The sequence below is a fragment of the Natator depressus genome, chromosome 6 (assembly GCF_965152275.1).
Source record: "Natator depressus isolate rNatDep1 chromosome 6, rNatDep2.hap1, whole genome shotgun sequence".
Classification (NCBI taxonomy): domain Eukaryota; kingdom Metazoa; phylum Chordata; order Testudines; family Cheloniidae; genus Natator; species Natator depressus.
This window is the reverse complement of record NC_134239.1, coordinates 44,621,524-44,644,483: the sequence shown is the minus strand read 5'-3', so window position 1 is coordinate 44,644,483 and position 22,960 is coordinate 44,621,524. Positions and strand designations below refer to the sequence as shown.

Sequence of the window (22,960 nt, the reverse complement as noted above, 5' to 3'; positions counted from 1 at the left end):
AACTCTAATTTTTTCCATATTTTGCATTCTTTTCTTCAGATGAATTATATGCAGAACCAACCATATATTTAAGCCACACATCAGAATCAAAGACAGGTGTAGATTTTCCCCTCCCCTTTGTTCAGGGGCTTATGTAGAAATAAATTTGTTGGTTTTAGAGTAGTTTGCATTTGAGGGATTGCTACACATCACAGGAAACACGTCCATGATTGCTCCTCTTATCGACAGCCTCCACTCAGAAAGGCCAAAAATGGAACAGGCCATGGAGATTTAAGCATCTATTCACCAATAAAGGGGTTGGCCTTTCAGGTCAGGGTTGAAGTGCACTGGGCAAAGAAGTAGGGGGAAGCTTTCACTTCTATCTATACTGTTCTTACTAAAAGGATTTTAGCAACAAGGGCAATCACAAGGGCAATGACATCTATCATGATCACTAAATTTGCTAAAAAAATAATAGCTTAACTGAGAATTGCTCATAAGCATCTGGACTAGTATTGGTGTAACTTTCTTTGAGTTTAGCTGTTGGAAAAAAACTGGGGTTTTAAAACAGAATTTATAAGAAGATTTCAGCACCATCGTGCATAGACTACAACCGCATGTTTTATATACTTTAATGTCTAACTTCTCAAGTACAGCAGCACAATTTCGTATGTTTTTTATAGTTTATGTTGTCATCATCTATTGTACTGTAAAGATCTCATTCTTTGCAGTTAACTGTTTGAAATAAAATTCCCTTACATATTAAGACTTGTGATACAGATCCAAATTCTATTCCTAGATACACAGGCATGCATTGATGCACATCTGACATCAGCTACTATGCTTGCTCCTGCTCAGAGATTTTTTTATAACATTTTCTTTGACAACCCCTAATTTTTTTTTGTAAGATTTAATAATTTAGAGACTAGCATTGCTGAGAAAATTTAGAGAAAAGTCCATACAAACATCATTGGAGAGAGCACAGTCTGTAGCATTATTATTCCAGGAATGGGATTTAATGTGAATGCACACTTGTAAATAAATACCAAGTTCAAATGGTAGTTTCCATTAGAGCTGTGAGTTCGGATTCCGTGAGATCCTTAATAGAATGCAAGCAGAGTTTGTGTAAACTGAAATCAAACTGGATTCCTTTGCATTTGTATTATACCTCTTTTACTGCCTCTGGAAACCATTGCAGCCCCAGGTCAGCTGGGAAAGGGATGTTTGATTGGGCCAGCACAGGAAACTTAAGACAGGAACTTAAAAGGTCTGTCAAATGGAGTTGGTAATTTTTTAATAACATGTGGCTAGTGTCCAATGTGGGTAAGAGACTCAAAGGGGCCAGCTCCCAGAGGTACACATGAGTGGGGGCCTCAGAGGATAACTATTAGTAGGAAGAAGGGCAAGGCTTTGCAGACTAGAATACCCTTCATCTGTACCCTCATTCCACCTCGTGGAGGAAGGGGGAAAGGATTTAGAGGTGGTTTGAATCCTGAGGGTTAGGCTAAAGAGGCCAACACTTGCTATGGTTATTTAACAAGGAGCCCATTTAACTTAGCCACAATAAGTATCTGAGATATTACACACTCTCCATCCCCATTACTGATCCTAAAAGCTCATGCTTCAGGGTTTCAACTGGCCACCTGCAGTGGTCAGGAAGGGATTTTTCCCCCCCATTGTATTCTGTGTTTATCTGGTTTTTTTCAATCTCCTTCCTCTGAAGCATCAGGGAAGGTCATGACTGGAGATGGGACCTTCATCGGGGAGGGGCTCTGAGGTAGCATTGAACAATCTCTCTCTCTCTCAAGTGCTTGGCTGGCTGGTTCTTGCTCACGTCTTCAAGGTTTATGTGGGGTTGGGAAGAAATTTTCCTGCAGTTCAGACTGGCAGTGACCTTGGGGTTTTTTGCCTTCCTCTGCAGCATGTGGGTATATCTCACTTAATCATTTCCCTGCCATTGTGAGGGTCTTGGGCATTGGTGCACCTTGGTCCTTCCTATTCTCTGCCTGTGGCACGTAATAGTCTAGTCTCCTGTGGGCTTTGAATGAAACACTTTGGTTTCATTTCAATTATTGGGATTAATATGCAGGTGCTGGGTGATGTTGATGGCCTATACATGATATATAGGAGGTCAGACTAGGTGATCTGGAGGGTCCTTCTGGCCTTAACCTCTCACTCTGTTAAAAGTTGCTGTCTTCTGCTTTAAAAGCCATCCTTGTGTCTGCTTTATTTTCCTGTGTGTCCTGATCAAGGTACTCAAACATGTGCCTAACTTTAAAAATGTGAATAGTCCCATTGAAGTCAATGAGACTACTCATGTACTTAAGCACCTTAGTGAATCTCAGGGACTTCTGAAGTAGTATGATATCTGAGGATTTTTTTTCCAACCAGTGACGGAAATGTCATAAAAATAGACTAGTTCATTTTATTTTGTCCCCATAAATGATTCAATCTTGGGGGAAATTAAACACAAATACTTGAAATACAAATGCTAGAAGTTCCCCACCCTTTGAGTTCACCCCTCCCCTATAAAACTAGTTGGCACCTGCATTAGATGTTTTTGACATTAAATGTCTTGGGTGAAATCCTGGCTCTATTTAAGTAAATGTAAGTCTCCCATTGACTTCATCCCTCACAGCTCTAATGGAAACTACCATTTGAACTTGGTATTTATTTACAAGTGTGCATTCACATTAAATCCCATTCCTGGAATAATTTCATCCCTTGTCACCGTACATATGGTATGTTTTTTTTCCTTTACACATGCTAGGCCAGATATTTCAGATGATGTAAATTGGCATGGCTTCATTAATGTTGACGGAGCTATGCCAGTTTACATCAGCTGAGGATCTACTCCCTGTGTTTTAAAGGGTGTTATAAATATTACTACCTAACTTTGCTAAATTTGTGGGTATGTAGTTAGAAGTCTGGGACCAATCCTTCAGTTCTACTACATGTAATACTTCTGTTGAAATCCATGCGTGTTTAGTAGAAATAGGGATGGCAGTATCAGGTCCAAAGATGATGTGTTATTTGCTTAGGGTCAAATCCTGTTGGCACTGAAGTTATTTGTAAAACTCTTCTTTATTTCAGTGGGACCAGGATTTGGTTCTTAAATTAAATTGGTCATTGAAAATTAGATTTTTAATGAGCCTATTTCATGGTCTAGGCATGTTACAAACCAATACAGAATATAAATGGTATAGCCTCGGTCTGGAAAAATGCTGAAAGCCTTTTTATAATCTTTATTTTCCCATCTTTCTACTAAAGCAAAGAGATCTGCGAGGCAAATGAAACCATCATGTGCCCTATGTGCGAACGCAATTGCACACTACAAAAACTCAACGAAAGCTGCATATATGCAAAGGTAATTATTAGTTTTGTGCTGCAAGCTGATGCTATCTAAAAGTCAATTCTGTCTGCATAATGGTTGCTGCTGTTACTTCAGCAAAGGCTCCTCTACAATTTGGTGATGCTCTACTAACTTTTCAATGAAAAAAATATTTGCAGCCTTTCTACCTAGCATCTATTGTCTTTCAGTTGATAATGAAGCAACCACAGCTGATTCTAAAAATGACTTTCTGAGAGCATTTTCTTCTTACTTCTATTTTTGTCCATCTGAAGATGCCCAATGATATAGCAAACTTTTTTTTCTGGTCGGGTTTTCTACCTTCCTATATGATTACGTTCTCACTTTTCTGTTTCCCTGTAGTGTTGATAACTGGATTTCTGTTCTTTTTAAAGGATTTTTTTTTCCGTTTCTAGGGAAGTATAATGCTCCTGTGGTGTGCTCAACGCAGTGGTCTTATACAGTGAAATCTACAGGAAACTGTCCATCAAACATAAACATTGATTGCTTTTGAATGCAAGCAATATATATAAATGAACACATATATCAAACTACTTTGGTTTGTATTATATTACCAAGGCTGAAACCAGTCTCAGTTTTTCTTTCTCAAAATTATTCAGCACAATCAAATAATTCTTGTTTAGAACTCAGTATTGTTTACAGAAATTTGAATGGCTCTGTCTTAAAGGCAGAGAAAGAAATTCAGTTTTTAAGGGATTTTGAAATTTGGTTGCATTTCAAATTGGAACTAACCCCAAAAATGTAGAAATTCTCCATGGAAAAAAAAAATTCCAAACAATTTTTTGATCAAAACATTTCATTTCGATTTTTAGTTTACTTTATAACATATACTATAATACACAACAAAAACAATCCAAACAAAAAATCATTTCAAAATGACAAATCAAAATGTTTAATTTCAAAAATGTGGAAATGGGATGTTTTGATATTGTTGAAGCTTGGTTTTTTTCCCCAAAACAAAATTTTAACAAAATCAACTTGATTTCAAGAAGCCTCTTGATTTTAATGGAACTGCCTTTTCCGACAAAAAATGGTCCCATCAAAGTTTTTTCTGACCAGCTTTAGCAATAAATTGCATGTAACACCTTTCATCAAATGGACACACAGCATTGTACTAACTGTGCTGTGCTGCCCATCACAGACACATATTCACCTATGGAGTGCAGCTGTTTAACAGCCCACAGCAGCCCTGCCCAGCAGTTGACTGGAAGGGACACTACAATTGCAACTGTAGTAGTTTAAAATCATGTTGTTTTAGGATCCCTGTCCCAGAAGAAATGTTTTCTCTTTCTTATATTTGCTATGAAAGTTGCAGGTTTAGCACTGTAAACGTCACACACCCTTGTAAACACTAGCCTGGGAGAGAGAGAGAGAGAGAGATGGCATTCCAGGCCTGAGCTGCATGCCACCTACGCACATCAATGGGTGGGGGAAATAAAGGGGGACAGTGCTAGTAGCAATAGAGGGAGGCACTCTCCTAGGGACAATAGATAGCTCCTCCCATAGGAGTCTCTGGCACCCATTGGCCAGCTGGAGGAGGGGGCGCTGTCTGGCCAGCGTTCCCCAGCTCCCAGGATTTAACCCCATTCAGGGGCCATGTGGAACCTCTTTTGGCTCTGTTCCAGCTGCCCACCCTACCCAACAAAACTAGGAATGAGAACCCAACCTGACAGATGCTGTGGATCCAGCTGGTAGCCTGTTAAGGGGGTTAGGAAGGATTTTATTTTTCTCCCATGGGTCAAATTGGCAGAGGACTAGGGATTTTTTTTTTTTACCTTCCTCACACCACGTGCAAGCCACAATGGGTTAAATAGGAACATGCATGGTACCTAACTGCGGTACTGGGGTGGCATTGCTTAAGTGGTGGATCTGAATGCGCCAAACTTCACAGTAAAGTTAACAGAGTCCTGGTGACTTTTTACAAGGCTTGAAGGAGTGGGATGGAAATTATGCACTTTTCCTTCTCTCACTCTTGCCCCTGGCCCACCATTTCCCTCCTCCTGAGAGGCAGATCCCAGGACCTGCAGAGAACCCTACCCTTGTCTGGGGAGATAGAAGATAATGCTGGGAAGGTGGCTAGCCTGCTTCTTTATGTCATCCCTTCCATGTAGCTTTAAGGAGCACAATTTGGACCATGACATTTCTTTTGATATGTCCCCTTAAGAATAACATAACCAATTAGTACTGGGGAGTTAATTTAAGGAGACAGAATGTAATTATTTAAGGTGTGATTTGGACAGGACTCCAGGGTGCACACTCTTGTTCTTGAACAGTTACAGGGAGTCAGCACCTTGGTTTTCTGTTTTTGTCTTGCCTTCAACAGTATGTTGCCCTATAGCACATGTCCTGACTCACCAGCACTACTTTCTGTACTTCTGACTTCCATGCAGAGGTCTCCAGTCAAAAGGCCCAGCCAGCTCAGCCCACCCGGCTTAGCTTTGGGATAAAATCCTAGCTTGATACACTGCTAAGACTACAGGACAAAACTGGTCTGGTCATTCTAAAGAAAATGCATGATCTACAGCCAGAAACCCACCTTCTAGTCAAGCAAGATCTTCTGAGCCATAACTCTTTTGGGGTTCCTTTTCCATTTCTTCCGAGAAGTGTATTGTTTACAGATATCTTTATTGCACAGATTCTCCCAACCTAGCACACGTTAAAAATCTGGAGACACTTGTCCATTTTATTGATTTGCAAAATTTTGTAAATCCTGCTTTCATTTTCCAATCAGATTTTCGGTCTCATAAAATACTTTGCTTGTATGTTCTTTTTATTATAATAAAAGAAAACCAAAGCCAAAGGCGCATTTGCATACAAGTTTCACACAATTATATAATTCACACAAAGAACATATTGGACTTGATGATCTTTGGTATTAAGTAAAAACTTCTCGATTTTCTTCAGCACAGTAAAATAAACAGAGTCCTGTATACTACTAAAACTTGTGTGTTTAATAACTCTACTCAATTTTAGAAGTGTTTGCATTTAAGAGAAAATAAAACATATTGGCAAGCGATACACTGTTTATACTGTTAACTTTTTCTTCTGGATTTATTAATGATGAGGATTTCAAGAGAGTTTTTCTAATATTTAATTATCTTCCCTCTTACAGAATATCCTCTGTCACCTGCTCAGTGTTTATTTTCTAAAAGCAGATGCAATAATGGTGACAGTTTTCATTTGAAAACATGTAGGTTTGTCTGATTTACAGGACTGGAGTCTGCTACAAAGGACAACCCCAATGACAAGACAAGGCAGCTATGATGTATAATAGTTTTGCTAGAAGGTGTTACATAAACTCCCTTCAGCAGACTGTCAATCCCTTCAATATCCCATAACCCTTGAGACCATCACCTCACAAGCACAGCATTCCTGATGGCCACCAGGAATGCTGTGCTTGTGAGGTGATGGTCTCAAGGGTTATACAAGGGTTATATACATCATTACTCCAATATAATGTAATGATGTATGTCATCTTTCAAATGACACTTGAAACTGAGGTTCCGGTCACTGATGCTCACCAAACATTTTATAGCATTTTTTCCACTAGAATATGTTTCAGCCCATTATCCCTGACCAAATTTAATCACTGGCAATTGCCTACCTAAAATCCCCTTTCAGTAGGAGAAATTATTCTTCACCGCAGCCTCCTCACCTACTGTGGCTCACACACAGTGACTGCTGGATTTCTACCATGGAAATGCCTATATTTCTATGATGGATAAAATGAACCCTGAACAATACATAGAGGACACCATTTTCAGAATTGGGACAACAAACCCCATTAGGGCACTCAAACTGACACATAGTCAGTCATGTAACAGTTTTCAGTTACAATTTATCTACCACCCACCATGAACTTTATCTGAACTTTGCAGATAAAACAAATCTATCCCAAAGAGTTTACACTGTAAGTAGAAAATGGGCAATAGGGTGCAACAAACAGCAAAAGTGATTGAGAGGTGGAATGTGATGCATACCTTAATGCTATAATTACTTCATTTTGATGTTAATTTTTGTTAATATCTGGATGGTTTTATTCTTCATTTTGAGAGTGATTAGGATTTATAGACTCTTTAGAAGGGAAGGATATTTTCAAGAGGGGTTTAGAGGGAGAGCATGGAGGCCTGGTGGACCAAGTGAGACAAGGGATTGAAGCATGGAGTTGCAAGGAAGGAAAGGAGAATGAAGGGAATGATTAGACAAGGAACATTCTTGGGGGAGAGGGAAATAGAGATGAAAGTGGGTAGGTAGGCCTGATTTAAGTTGTTCAGGCCCTAAAAGGACAGGACAAGGAGCTTAAATCTGATGCAGTAAGTGAGAGGAAACCAAGGAAAAATTTGAAGACTGGTGGGATGTGGTCAGAATAGCTGGCAAAGTAACTGAGTTTTGAGACAGTATTTTGAACACATTAAAGATGACTGAGGCCAGAGTGGGAATTGCTGTGAAAGATAATTCAGGCCTGGACTAGCAATGGGAATAGTGGGGGATGAATGGAATTCATATCAGCATATAAATGCTGATGCGTGCACCTTTATGTGGGATTAGGGCTTCCTAAAAGGATGCCTATATTTTGGGGTCTAAAACCTGTAAAGAATGTTGGGATCCTTTTTGGGGGGGTGGAGGGGGATACTATATGAATGTAAAGTGGTATTATTATTATTATTTATTATTTATTTTGCATTATGTGTTTTACTTTCTGCTTAGGTTACACATTTGTTTGATAATGGAGGGACTGTCTTCTTTGCTATTTTTATGGCAATATGGGGTAAGTCCATTTTCCTTCCTAAGTGTTCTCTTCACCTCTCCCTCTATAGATGACTATTAGTTTTAGAGGGATTTGAAGTTTAATATAATGTTAAGCAAGTAGTATCCATGTTTATTTATATTTTTCCTATTTTCATCAAATCAATGTTTGTACTAATAGGACATTAAAAATACTCCACTACTAATTTATGTTCAGAATGTAATGACTGTAGGAAAAACAAGGCCTTTAATCCGGCAATCTATGTCATGTGTGCAGAGGGGTCCACTCACACAGAGTTAATTGAAGGTTTGGGGCCAAAATCAGTGTAATCCAATGCGGCGCACTGTAAAATTAACAGATTTGAAAGCTTGTAGGCAAAGGCTAATTAAAGTGAGTTAAAGGCAGGTCAGAAGGTTTTGTGTTAACTATTTACAGGACAATTTCATGTATTTATTCTGTTCTTCGAGTCTCTCTGCATTCACTATGACATCATGTTCCACACCAGGAGGCATCAAACAAAGAGTAAATGCTCAGAGGCAACTCTTAAACAGGAGTTACCATTACGTAACATTTCTTTGTTCGAAAGAAGGCAGATGCAGTTTTTACAACTGAGGGGTCTGATCCAGTGATCTTTCATTGCAGTCAATAGCAAGTTTGCAATGGGAAGTCAGTGGCAACACCAAGATTATATCAAGATTAGCATGCTGTAACTATCTGAGATAGATGGGTAGGTAGATCTTCCTGTGAAAGTGCTGCATATTTGTACCCTGAGATTTTAACATTGGTCCACACAGAGCACTGCCTCTATTCAAACCAATGCTATACCATTGTGATGAAGTTAAATGCCACATAGACGCTGTATTTATATAATACACATGAACAGGCATTTCTCACTTTCCCAGCTGCAGCCAGTGCAAAAGGGAAGAGAAGGAGTCTGTGAATTTAACACTCATGGCCAGGTTTTCAACTGATATTTGTGGGTGTAGCTCCATTGACTGGGCCCAAAGTGCCCACTCTTAATAACACACATTAAGATCCATAGCAATAAACATGTGTCCCACACTTAATCTTTGAGGCCCCTAAGCATCATGATGTTTTTACTAGTAATATTTTACCTTCCTAAAGCTCTTCTTATGTCTTTAGGCATCTTAGGTGGCTATAAACAGATACATTATATTATTATTTTGGATATCTCCCTGATTTTTAGACTTGCTGAATGAGCAAAGATTTTAAACTAGTCTGTGGTTCTCTGTATTCTTTTTATATTTTTTACCCAAAGAGAATTCCTTCCTTCCACGTAGCCCATCCCAAAACATGCTGCATCATTTTTACAGATCCTAACCTGCAATGCAGATAATAGACCAACTGGTGCAGAGGAGGAGGACTATTCATTCTTGTGGTCTCCTTTCTGTAGTAATTGTAACTGTATCAGTGTGAGCAAATTCTCTTCATGATAAACAGTAAATCAGTTTGGCCTGGCAAATTGCAAGCTGTAAGTAATGTAATTAAAACCAGTGCCTTATAGTTTTTTCTCTCGGGTAGATGCAAATATCAAGGCGGGGAGGAAATCTCCCAACCCACAGATCTGATAGAAATGACATTTGAAGAAAGCAGCTTCTCATCAAGATAGTTATTATGGTTATTTTGTCTTGGTGCTAAACTTTCCTTAGAATCCTGGTCATATTTTGCTCCATTGTATGTTTGCAACCTCGACTGAAGCCAAAGGAAGTTGACTAGGTGTAACAAACAGGATTTTGCCTCTTTCTGTGCAGTTTGCTAATATTGTTTTTAAAAAGATAGCATAGTGTCTTTTAACACAGAAGCAGATTGAGCATTAAATTTAGTTTAATTACCAACTGGGACAGTGGTGCTCTGGCACAGCAGTGTATGACCAGCATGTGTAAATATATCTTGTGATTTCAGATATGCTATCCAAAGCCTTTCATGTTAATAGCCATAGGATTATTTCAGGGGAAATAAACTTGCAAAATACTGTGGGAGCAATGTATGTAAAACAAGGTACATAGATCACAAACGAGTTTGTAATCTGAAGCCAGCAGACGTTACCCTCGGACATTATGCTGGGGGTTGAGATGAAGTCATGTCACCCATTGGAATGCCATCATATGGTCTTCCTCTGCTGTTCTGTGCAGCTGGCTCGTTTGTTGTGCTGGGATTGTAGTAAGAGAAATCACCAAAGCTCACATTATGCGATGAATTATCTAATCGGAGAACTGGAAAAATACATCATGATTATTTATAGGTTTTTTCAATGGTACTTATCACTATAGTGTCTGAATGCTTCAACATTAATAAATTTAGTCTTGCAACATCTGAGGTAGAAAAAAGTTGTTGTCCCCTTTTTACAGATGAGGAACTGAGACAGAGAAAGATTCAGGACCTGATCCAAAGCTCACTGAACTCAATAAATTGACTTCAATGGGCTTTGGATGGAGTCCTGGCTGGCTTGCCCACACAAGATGTCTGTAGAAGAGCCAGGAATAGAACCTACATATTCTAATTACCTGTCTGGTGCTTTAGCAACAAGACCATCTTTCCTCTCTAGAATAACACCGTTTCACTAAAAACATTGTAGTTCATTTTTTTCACTCAAAGATGAATACTCCAAGTTACTCTAGGACTAGATTGAATCCAAACTGTACCATAAACTATAGTATATTAAATCTGTTCCATATTTCTTTACTGTCAAGAAAATGATCAAAACAGCAAAATGCTGTTCTTCTGAAGATCTGAGTGTAAACATAGAAATGTCAGAAAATGTCTGCACATGAATAGTGCCAGTGACTTTACACTGGATTTTTGTTTCTCAACGTTTGTGGATCTGTGTTTGTAAAACAGTTGGTGTCCAAAATGTATATTGTACAATATAGGTTCATAATTCTGCCAGAACTGGTCAGTGTTTAACCATCAACTATCATAAACACTTACATGGGTCTTTAATTATGTAATTTTTGTGCCTACAAAGTGCATTAGTCGGCTGCACAATTCATTATGGCCCTACTGGTAACGTTTTTACAGGACCTATACAATAAACCAGCATAGTATCTGCAAAAGAAAATAATGTTACATGTCTCAAACACCAGGCACAATGGGGCTATGGTCTTGATTGGGGTCTCCAGGTGCTACTGTGATATAAATATATATTAATAATAATGGAACAACAGTTCATGAATGACCTCTCTGCACATGAAGCAGTGGGGTCCGTTGTCTGGCATGCTGGAAGAAGTGAGTGCCCCTTTAAGGGCTAGAGAGCCAGGGAGTGACTTTCTGCTGCAGTGGCAGACCAGTTCAGCATGGGGACGCTGACCCATCCTCCCACCAGGGGACCAGAAGAGAGGGGAGACTATATAGGTCCATGCAGTGCAGGAAAAGCCCTCTTTTACCCTGGATCAGCACCCACCTATAGAAGTGGTGAAAGATCAGGTTTTGTCAGGACCTGCTGTGGGTATTGTGCTGTTCACTCCTTTCTCAGGGGTCTGGGAAGGAATTTTTCCCTCACTGCCAGATTGGCCAATGTTAAGTGTATATGTGGGGTCGGTGGGAAGGGTTACCTTCCGCACAGTAGGTTCTGGGGGCCTTAGTTGAGGCAAACATGAAACAGGAATTAGGATATGATGTTGTAACTCATTATGTAAATGTGGGACAGATGTCCAGTGCAAGTACTCTGTAGGGAAGGGTATATTGACCAGATAAAATGGATTGGTAAAGGATTTAAAGGAGGTATTATTTAAAGGAGCAGAAATATTTTGGGGGGGGGACAGTTCAGGGCTCCTGTGACTGTTATGGCAGGGAACCAACCCCCTATCCTTTATAGCCCACCCTTTAATCCTCCTTTGGGGTTGCGGGGGATGGTGAGGCTCCAGCAACAGATTGGCTGGTCCCCAGCATGGGTAAGGGGAAGAGCTGATGGAAGCTGCTCAGGTATATATTTAACTGATTATGGAATTACCTGCACTGTACACTTGTATCTGCCAGATACTCCCAGGCATTTAAGAATAAAATTGCGGCTTAATTAAACAACATTCCAGTATCTCCTGCCCTACTTCCATTATAGCCGGAAATGGCATTGTTTTCTGAATTATGGTTCAACACATTAAGAATTACATTCTTACGTACATCTATGTGGGAGAGAGAGATTTTAAAAATAGAGTAAAAGAAATTTAATTCACCTCCCCGGCATATTTTGATTGTGGGAACTCTCATTTGTGTACTATTGTGGAAAGAGTGGTGGATGTGCACATACATGTGTGTTCACAAATTTCTAGATAAATTATACATTAGCTTCCCGTTTAAGAAAAAAGTATACACTGTAATAAAAAAATCAAAACTACAATAATCTCAGTACAACATGTTTCAACACGTGGAAAAAATGTTCCGGAGGTGTTTGATCACTGGCAACTATGCATTAATAATTATGCATAGGCCATATTTTATTAAACACTGTAACCTATTGTCTATAAGAGAACCTGCTGAAAATGTGCTTGGCTATGTTCGATATAAGTCATTTATATCTGTTCTGAAATGTTGTCTTTGTGGTTGTTTTTATTGATTCTGTGAGGCAATGAAGATTGAAAAGCTCTTAGTCTACACTAGACTGAGAAGTATAACAGATGAATGTGTTGAGGGCTAGACTCTTAACTTGTGAGGTATATGTATGCCTGGCTCATTTCAAAATAATTACAAGAATTTAAAATCAAGGCAGCTCAATAAAATGGATCACTGCAGTGAAATTCTGCCTTCAGCCTCAAAGCTGCAGCTGTCACAAAAGCAAACCTAAAGACAGAAAATGCCTATTAAAGTGCTGAGTTGGACTGTTGATTTATTTCTCTCCTTTAAAGCTACTCGTACAGTATCTGATACCTACTTGTGCTTTGTGAGGTTTGGTTGGTTGGTTTTGGGTTTTTTAATCTTTGTCTGCACTTTACACCTTGAATCCATAAATACAAATTTGCACATCTTTGGAAACTTTCATAGTTATTCCAGCTAACCTGGGTTTTGCTAGTGATGAGGATGGAGGATTTTTTATAAACCACTCTCCAAAGTAGATAGTCTCAAGGCAGTCAGATCACTGTTTGCAATTTTTTTCAAAAGCATTTTTAACAGTTATGCCACTTTTAGCAACAATGCTGTCATAACCATGGTTCTGATACCACAACCCAGATCCAACCAGTAGGACTTTTGCAGTCATGCACAGCTCCATTATCCACCAGGGTGCAGTTCAAATTACAGGATCAAAGCCAATGTTAACAGAAACTGGTTTTTAAACAACAAAAAATGACACAATCAAAATACAGACATGGCCTAACTGTGTTGCAGTGTTTTATGCTAGTGGTGTTCTACAGTAGATATTGTAGTTGATATATCTTATTAATATTCTCCTTTGATTACAGTTTTACCTTGGTATCTCAAAACCATTCTGTGTAACCCATGTTATTTTGTGAGCATGGATATTTTTGCATACTGAAGTTCTGAAAACACATGAAAGGTACCTTCCTGGATTTATTTATGGGGGAATTTGCAGATAACCCATTGGCTTAATGATGCTGATTGACAATGACTGCTGTTCATTCAACTCAGTAGTTGTACAAATTCCATTTAGTATGAACTTATTCAGCTAGGACCAAGGTGTTGCATGTTGTTTAACTACTTTGTATATATGAAATGGTATCAAAGTCTAAAGGGACTATCTTCATTGTACTGTTAAACCTGGATTTTAGCCTAAACTTCCCTACCATCCACACAGAAAAACCTGTAACATTGGGTTGGAGGTGCTGCATGAACCCACATGCTGGTATGGGTTAGTGCCCAAGTTCTTTTTTAACTTGGGCTGGAACCCAGCAACTGTGCCACGAGGACACAGGCAAAACCATTCCAGTGCTGATAGTCCTCCAATGCCCTTCCCAAAATTCCCTCTGAAGGACAGACAGATCCTCCCTCAATTGACTGAGAGAGCATCCTCTAGAGAGTCTCAGCACAAAGAACTATGGGATATGTCTCCAGGCATACCCAGGCTATTGCAGAACAGTGAGGACCCAGTAAAGCGGGTAGGGCTTTGCTGTGGGATGCTTGCACTTAGGCTAGACTAACCTGGATTAACTGTGCAGAGCGGAAATACCCTAAACTCTTCTCTCAATACAAAATTTACCAAAGATTAAAAAAAAATCCCCTCTTCCTGTTTATGGATACTGAGAACCCCTAGATGTACTTTAAAACCGTTTGCCAAACTGACTTGTGCACTCTCAATAAAAAAAAAATAGCAGTGAAATCCTAGCTCTATTGAAGTCAATATCAAAATTCCCATTGACGTCAGTGGGGCAAAAAATTCACCTCAAGAGTTCTGTGCAGAATAGGAAAGTCCTTCTACTCCCGGAACATTTGTGATATTCTTTACCTGGTTCACTCCTTGTGTCATCATAAAGTCGCTGATGGGAAAATGAGCCAGACTTTCTCTTCCCACATATAAAGTACCCAATCAGACCAATTAATGCAGATCCTAAAATGGCTCCTACAATCACACCAAGCACTACTCCTGCACTGTGGTGATTCTCTAGGAGAGGGAAAAAGGATAACAAAATTATTCTAATGAAAATTTATAAATCTATAGGGCCAGATCCTCAGCTGACATTTTACACGAGTTGAGAATCTGGCCCACTGTGACATATTTAACTTTACAGACAATAGTTAAGTCAGCCCCTCAACAATCCCATGAGGCAAGGAAGTATTACTCTCTCTCATTTACAAATGTGGCACGAAACGTTTTAGTATAACTTTTCCCAGTCAAGCAAGTATTTGACCAACAGCTGTGAACAGAATCCCTGAGTTGTGGTTCCCAGCCACCTGCTCTAATCACAGGGCCTTGCACTGTCTTCTGATAAAATCGCTTTAATATTACAATTGTAAGTATTTAGACCAAACTATAAAGAGAGCCTGTGATTTTAGGTGCCTCTGGTTTTGGGTGCCCAATTTTTCAGACACTTTGTTAGGCATCCAAAATCAGAAACCTAGAAAGTGTTGGCTGTAACCTTTTTAGTTTTTCAGGTAGCAAAATAATTTTTTTTCTCCCCAACATTTTTCTTGGGTTTTATAAAACTTTTCTGTGAATTTTCACCTCTTTTTTTGAATGCCCTCTTTCAGAGTCACTTTAGGCAAAAAGTCTGATACATTGTAACTATTAGAGCTATAGAGAGAAGCTTGAAAACATGAAGATAGCCTCCAGTTCTTAGTGTAGACTACTGTATATGCGGGAGAAGCATTTCTGTCCCGTGTTAAAAGCCTGCAGGCAAATTAATGGTATAAAAATACTATGTCTTCGAATCTTCCTTTCTCATTCACTGAAGCCCCAATCCGAAGGAGCAGAATAGAGAAATGCTATTTTTGGTTTTATGCTATATTGTTTTCCCAGGCTTAACCAAATTGATAGTAATAAAATACAAGACAGGCAATCCATTTGGGCATTATTTATAAATTGAAGGCATTAGTTACAAAAATGTTCTGCACTCTGTGTGTCCTTCATGCTTAAGAAATGATTAATTTGTTGCTTTAAATGCTTTGAGCATGGGGATCTATTTCATATATGCAGAAGTTGAAAGGATGGGGAGGGAAAGTTTGCACATTCACCAAACCAAAGCAGAGCTGCATTACATTTCCTATGAAAATAGATAGATAAGCAGAATTTAATATAAAGCAAAACTCAGAAACTCAGTGTGTTGGGGCTACTCCAGACTGATGCAGCAGATAAAACAAAACATTTTCAATGATTTCCAGTGGACCATTCCCTAGAAATAGATCCAATTTGAATGATACTCTCACTGAAGCAGTCTGCTGGGAATATTCCCATTATAGTATCTATATACCAATATAGTTCAGAAACAAGAAATTTTTCAGTATGCCAGTTCACAAATACCATACGCTGGCCTGCGGCTTCAGGAGACCTCAGATTAATTCATGTCTCTGCCACAGACTTCCTATGTGACCTTGGACAGGTAACTCAGAGTATCATTTTCCAAAGTACCTAAGAGACTTTCAGTGGATCTTAAGCTCCGAAACTACTTGAAAATGTGCCTCAGTTCCCCATGTGTAAAATGGAGATAATAGTGTTTTCCTTTCTCCTCCCCTTCACCAGTTTTGGTTGTTTATTTAGATTGTAAGGAGTTTGGGGCTGAGAATATTTCTTACAATGTATATGGGCAATCGTTACCATAGTCTGGCTATGATCTTGGTAGAAGATCTAGATTTTACTGTAATACAAATAATACAAACTTTGTTACTTCTTTCTAGCCCTCCACCACTAAATGGTCTCCTCAACACTGCTGCTAAATACCAGATGAAATCTGGCAATGCACTTCAAAATAGCTGCATGGCAGCCCAGGATCTGTCCCTTTCTGTTGCAATTGAAATAAATAAATAAATATTTCTGCCTGTGGTCCCAGAAATGCAGAAAATTATATATGGTAAAAGTTACCTAAGTTTTTTTGAATTTCAACAAACTTTCAGGTGAGGTCTAGTTTTATCTGAAGCAGTTCACACATCTTTACAGCTTCCCAGACAATGTAAACATTTTAGTGTTCAGCATCATTACTTCGTTGAACTTTTTTTACTGTAATTAAACCTTTACCTTTGTTGTGTTCTTTCGGATTTGATGGGACTATAGAATGGTTGGTGAAATTCTGGTGTACGTTTTTTGTAGTCTGTGAAATTGTTTTGAAGCCTGTTGTGACACTGCCGCTCTGGTGTGTGGATAATGTGGTCAGTCTATTTGATGGACTGTTGGTAGATGAGACTTCTGTGGAGCTCTTTAGAAAGTCTTTGGTGGAGACAGTTGCAGTAGAACTGGTCTTATAGGTGACTGAAGTGAAGTTTTTGGCTTCCGTTTTCGATGATACACCAGCATTTGTAGGCATGTTGCTTTCAGTCGCTGTAGAAAAGTCACTCATGGTTATGGATAGTGTCGAAGATGGTGAGATTCTGTTGACATTTTTGGCAGAGGTATTTGTTGAACCCTTATCCACATTTGAAGTCAAAAATAACCCTGTGCCATTAGTGGATCTTTGAGCTACACTGTTGCTTTGAGTGTTACTCTCTATTACTGTACTTTTTGTTGCATTTTTATTGGCCGTTGTTGGTGCAACATGGATTATAGCAGGAGTTATTCCATTAGTTCCAGTAAGACCTAGCTGATGTGAAGTTCCTTGGTGTGAAGGTGGAGTCGTATCTGTAGTTGAATTATTGTCAGTGTTTGTTGTACTGACTGTACTACTGTGACCATTGCTTCTGGTCCACCCTAAACTAACCGGCAGCAAAATAAAAAGAATTCCACTGGAAGGCAGCATGGTATTGGCTTTGTGGTTTGTTTCTTTATGTAGAGAACCTGAAAGAAGTGAACAGTTTTGTGATTTAATTTATTATGTGAAACTGAGAGCTGGACAATGAAGACCCAGACATGTTGATGAAAACTTACAGTGGCTTGATACTAGAGAAATGAAGTCATGGAGGTTCCTAAAGGTATGTCTACACTGCAGTTAAACAGCTGTGGCTGGCCTGTGTCAGCTGAGTCAGGCTTGGGTTGAGGGGGCTGTAAAATTGTGGTGTAGACATTGAGACCCAGGGCTTTGTGACAGGGGAGGGTCCTAGAGCCTGGGCTGTAGCCCAAGCGCAAACATCTACACCATGGTTTTACAGCCTGAGTCCCGTGAGCCTAACTCAGCTAACACCAGCCAGTTGTGGGTGTTTAATTGCAATGTAGACATATTTGAAGGTTTGCATGTTGAGAACTTAACACTCCTGAACAGTAGTAATATTCTCTCAAAGCATTACTATTGAGCAACAAAGCTTTTTGCATGCTTCCATAGGCAAAGCTGCATACTCCCCTCCATTCTACAGCTCACAGTCTGTAACAACTTGCTATTACGTGTATCCAAGAACCCCTTGCACCAAGACCCATGCCTAAAAGGACATGCTTCCAGCAATTGATGCTTTCTGGTCAGAGGGTAGCACCCAACAATATGTGAGTAATAGGGGTGTGGCAAAGCTGAAGAGCTAAGTAACAGAGTGTGTTCCCATGCAAAGTGGTGTAATTGTTGTTGCAATTAGCCTTTGAAGGTCATGATTTGCCTTACATGTTTTGTGACCTTGAGGGGGAGACCATCACAGGAATACAGCTGCTGCCAGGGGATTCATAACAGCTCAGCAGCTAAACCAGCCCATGGAATTAGCGGAGGTGCATTTCTGCTTCAGAACCAAACACCAACACCAAAGCAGTGCAGTCTGCCCTGATTTGCAAATGTGCAACCAAGGATCAGCAAGAATTCTGATCCCCAATCTCTTGGATCTTTAGACAGACATATTGCCATATACTTGTCTAGCTTTCAAGAGTAGTGACAGCTTGAGGTCATGCTATCATTACTTCCCAGAGATCACAGACTAAAATGTGGAGATTACCGCTACTTTCAATAGTGTTAATTAACCCACTATTCTTATGCATGTTTTGTTGCCTATAGGGAGGAGACATGCTGCCTAGAGGCAGTGACCTGGCTCTTTCCCCTTTCACCCTTCAGCGCCACTGTCTGGCCCATTTTCCTTTTCTAACTGTGGGTTTTTCCACAGCTTTGCTCCTCTCTGCACAGCACAGCAGGGATGAGTATAGGGACTCTAACAGTAGCCACTGGAGTAAGCCAGCTTGTCTCTGTGTCACCCTCCCTACAGAGACTTATGTCCTTTGACAGATGATATGGTTCAGTTTCAGCTATTAGTCAGTAAACCTGACATTAGGTCTGATCCTGCTCCCATTGCAGTCAGTGACTGAACTCCCATTGACTTCAGTGGGAACAAGATGTAGGGCCCAGGACTGGAATCGGTATGTATGTATATTTGTGGGATTCAGCTTTCAGCAATCTGTTTATAAATATTGTTTCCACATTGGTAAATTGATTAGTCTCCCAATATAGGGTGGTCATCTGCCAGGTGGGATTAATATTCTTTAATTATTCACCTAAAAATAAAAGACTAAAAACTTTGTTTTTATTATTATTTTACATAAATAAATATTGCAACTTTCAGCTTAGAACTAATCTTTGTGTCTGGAGTCCCAGATCTGTAACTGAACAGTCAACTCACACAATTATATTAATGAAAGTTGCTTTGTTTTCACCTTACCCGGGTATAGGGACATTTTTCCAATATGAGGAGTAATTACAGAAAAGTGTAGCAAACAAAACTTTGAAAGCTTAGTAAAAGCTCATTTAGATATTTGCTTTCATCTTGAAAGTACCATTGTTTTAGCTCACTGGCATGACTCTTTTTTCCCTTGTATCAGTAGCCATGTCATTACTGAACAAAGTGAGTTTTGTCAGATTTCTTATTTCACCTTGACTGTAATTTGAAACTACCAAGGGAAATTACTAACAGTTCACTTTAACTGCACCTTTTGTTTCTCTCTCATAATGCTAAAGAGTCAGCATCCTTACTGAACAATGTGGTTTTCATGATTTCCTTAATCCTGTAATTTTTTTCCTGGGGGACAAAAAGGGAGAAACTCCTTGCCACAAAGATTTTTTTACAGTAGTTCTAAGGCTATATTTAGGTTGTATTTCTTGGAAACCCTTGGTGTCTAATAATTAACTGGTCTTGTATTAGTGTAGCATTAAGATTCAGATCAGAAACAACACAACAGCCCTGGAAAGCCACCTGTTGCCCTTAGAGCTTAACATGCAAACAGTGGTATTATAGGACAACTGCAAATATTGCAGCTCCAGCACCTTGGACTAGCCAGAAGATTAGCCAGAATCTAAAGAATTTTCCAGTTAGCTTGAGCCACTAATTATAAAATATTTTTTAAAAGGAGAAATAATCTGTTATGATGATTCTGATCTTGCTGGCACCTGTAAGTAACTACACTGAAATCACTTTGAAGTCAGACTGAGGTCAAAGCTGCGTAAATGAATTTTGAATCACGCTCTCTGACTTAGACTCTTCCCTCATTATGGCCCCAATCCTGAACTGACATGTGCATGCCCTGTCTTAGTGTGAAGCCCTACTAAAGTCAGGCACAGGAGTCCCTCTGCAGGCATCTCATTGCAGGATCAGGGCAGATAGATGGAGCTACATACAGATCCCTGAACAAACCATTTAACATCGGTAGCTTATCACTTTGGACTTGAGTACGATTTTGAACTAGGTTTGGGCTTATCACATATTTTTACTAGGGTTTTTTTTGTTTTTTTGTTTTTTTGCTTAAAACTGAATACCCAGGAGAAGGGTTAGTGAAAATCCTTGTCACTCTGTGGTTAATGACAGTTAACGCACTGACTTTATTATATTGATCTTTTGGGGCAGTATTCATACTGTATATGGTTCCTCCTGTACATTCATATGAGGCCAGTGAAATCCTGGCCTCATAGAAGTCAATGGCAAAACTCCTCGAGTATGTCTACACTGCAGATGCAACCATGCCTCCTAGTCCAGGTAGACAGACTCAGGTTGGGAGCTCTGCTTCCGCTAGGATGTAAAAATAGCAGTGTGACCATGAAAGCATGGGTGGTGCCTCGAGCTAGCCATTCGAGCTCAAATTTTGGGTTTTGGGCAGCCCCCGTTTCTATTTTTAGCACATCAGATCAAGTAGAGCTATCATGATTCTTTCTACCCAGTCTGGGAGGCACCCTCCCAGCTGCAGTGTGGACATACTCCTCTTGACTTCAGTGGAATCAGGATTTCAGCCACGGTCTTTATGGTAAAGACTGCATCACTTTTATCATCTGAATTGCATTTCCTCATTCTCTTTCTGATTTGAGTATCTCTGCAGTTATTGAATTATGTCTAGTTGTACATGGAGGAAAAAGGGTTAGTGAATGCTGAAGAAGAATTTTGTTTATATTAAAAGGGCATTCAAAATGATTTTCTTAAACGATTTCGAAAACCACACTTATTTTTGGCTTAATATATGGAGGGATTTGCAGACAGAACTGCCATTGGCTGATGACAGAAGTTATACGTGCGTCAAGAGAAGAATAGCGGTCACTGAGTTATTTTCTTATGGGGCAGTGACGTGATCTTCACAACTACAAATTCGAGGTCTTTTTTTCAAAGTGTTAATTAATAGAGCTTTACTCCATCTTTTACACACTAGTATTTGATACTCGCAAAACAGAGTGAACAAATGTAAAATTATATATGTAGAATATCTTCTTCTGGAATTCAAAAAATATATATTTGCAACTGACGCTCTGGGGAATACATTGGATGGTTGCGTTCATGTCTGTTTCCTGGATAAATCAGACTGTTTTCCAAGGATAACATGCTGTTAAACTCAGTGAACAAATGACTAAAACCTCTTGTTTTCTTTATTTTACTTTGTTGTTTATTTTGGGGTAGAGGGCATGTAGGTTTGTTTTTTGCAATGCTTGCATTTCAAAAACAAAATGTATTTTTTTAATTCAATTACACTGTTGCCTCTCTGAATAGCTGGCAACTAGATCAATATTCACTTTCCTATATACTCTCAGTATAGGTACATACACTCAAAATATGCAATTATAATCTAGCAACACTTCTCCTTACAGCAAATCAGCATACTGGGTTTCTTCTAAGCATATACAAAGTTCCACAGGAATAATTTAAATTCGGGGGGGAGGGAGGAATGATTGATGTCGATTCCTAGATGGAGTTCATTAAGAGCAAATCCTAAACATACTTGCAAAAATCACTTCTTAAAAGTGCAGGAAAAGCAATTATCCGCAAACTTTAAATTACAGTGAAATATTTTCATCTTCTCTTTATGGTTCTTACATCTCTGCCTAGCTTTGCTGTTAAATCTTGGAATTACTGGCCCAAGTTAATTTGTCTTTAATTTTTTTTCCTTATAGGGGTAGTTTTGCTGTGAGTTTGGTTACCCAGTCCCTACTTTCACCCAAATATCTTGTCAAAAAAATCAATGCTGCAGTGATTACTTAGCCAAATTCATTAACAAAAATACACTTACCTTTTAGCTCTGCAGTATATTCAGGTAGGTTTGAAACACCGCTGTGGCACAGAGTACAATTAGTCTAGTGAACACAGTAGAACACAGGTACTGTAAGTGCGACAATGTCACGCTCATTGGGAATGCACTGTAGAAACTTAACTAGGTGGGGCTATATTTCCCTGGGTGTAATAGAACACCTGAGAACCAGACTGACCTGCTTCTTGGTTGTCTTTGTTAAGAGCTACCATTACAGAGTTCACAGAAATTACAGGTTTCATTGTAAAGTGGGTAGACAAGTGCCCATTTATTCTGTGAAGATTACAAAATCTTTACACTGATGTTTCAACAAGTGTATCAAATTCCTATAAACTGTATGTAGTATTGGTCTTCTCTTAATTAGACAGCAGCCATTTTAATAAAGAACCCTTGTAGTTTTCTGTTGAGACACACTTTGTTACTGTACATGTATAGTCAACTTGCCAGAGGATGTTGTGAAGGCCAAGACTATAACAGGGTTCAAAAAAGAACTAGATAAATTCATGGAGGATAGGTCCATCAATGGCTATTAGCCAGGATGGCAGGAATGGTGTCCCTAGCCTCTGTTTGCCAGAAGCTGGGAATGAGCAACAGGGGATGGATCACTTGATGATTACCCGTTCTGTTCATTCCCTCTGAAGGACCTGGCATTGGCCACTGTCAGATGACAGGATACTGGCCTAGATGGACCTTTGGTCTCACCCAGTATGGCTGTTCTTAGGGTTTGAAGAGAAGTGTTTGTAGAAGATGTATAAGCAAAGTTAATTATACTATGGCATACTCTTAATATACATCAACTTTCTACTATGTGTGTGTACATATATATATGTACATGCTGTTAGGCACTAGCCCA

General features: G+C 39.2%; 2 protein-coding genes across 3 annotated transcripts in view; one reads left to right on the top strand and one right to left on the bottom strand.

The window, feature by feature from the left end:
• The window catches only part of ANO3 (anoctamin 3), a 364,404-nt gene that overhangs the window by 300,894 nt on the left and 40,550 nt on the right, over positions 1-22,960 (top strand). For both annotated transcript variants that reach the window (XM_074955170.1, XM_074955171.1), the window contains exons 13-14: positions 3,250-3,346; positions 8,057-8,117. In XM_074955170.1, coding sequence (XP_074811271.1) covers positions 3,250-3,346; positions 8,057-8,117 — 158 coding nt within the window. The remainder of the gene's footprint in view (positions 1-3,249; positions 3,347-8,056; positions 8,118-22,960) is intronic.
• On the bottom strand, positions 10,097-22,189 carry MUC15 (mucin 15, cell surface associated). Its single transcript, XM_074956973.1, has 4 exons — positions 22,090-22,189; positions 16,732-17,484; positions 14,509-14,664; positions 10,097-10,330 (listed from the first exon to the last, which is right to left on the bottom strand). The coding sequence occupies exons 2-4, from the start codon at positions 17,444-17,446 to the stop codon at positions 10,173-10,175; spliced, it is 1,029 nt and encodes a 342-aa protein (XP_074813074.1). The 5' UTR covers positions 17,447-17,484; positions 22,090-22,189; the 3' UTR covers positions 10,097-10,172.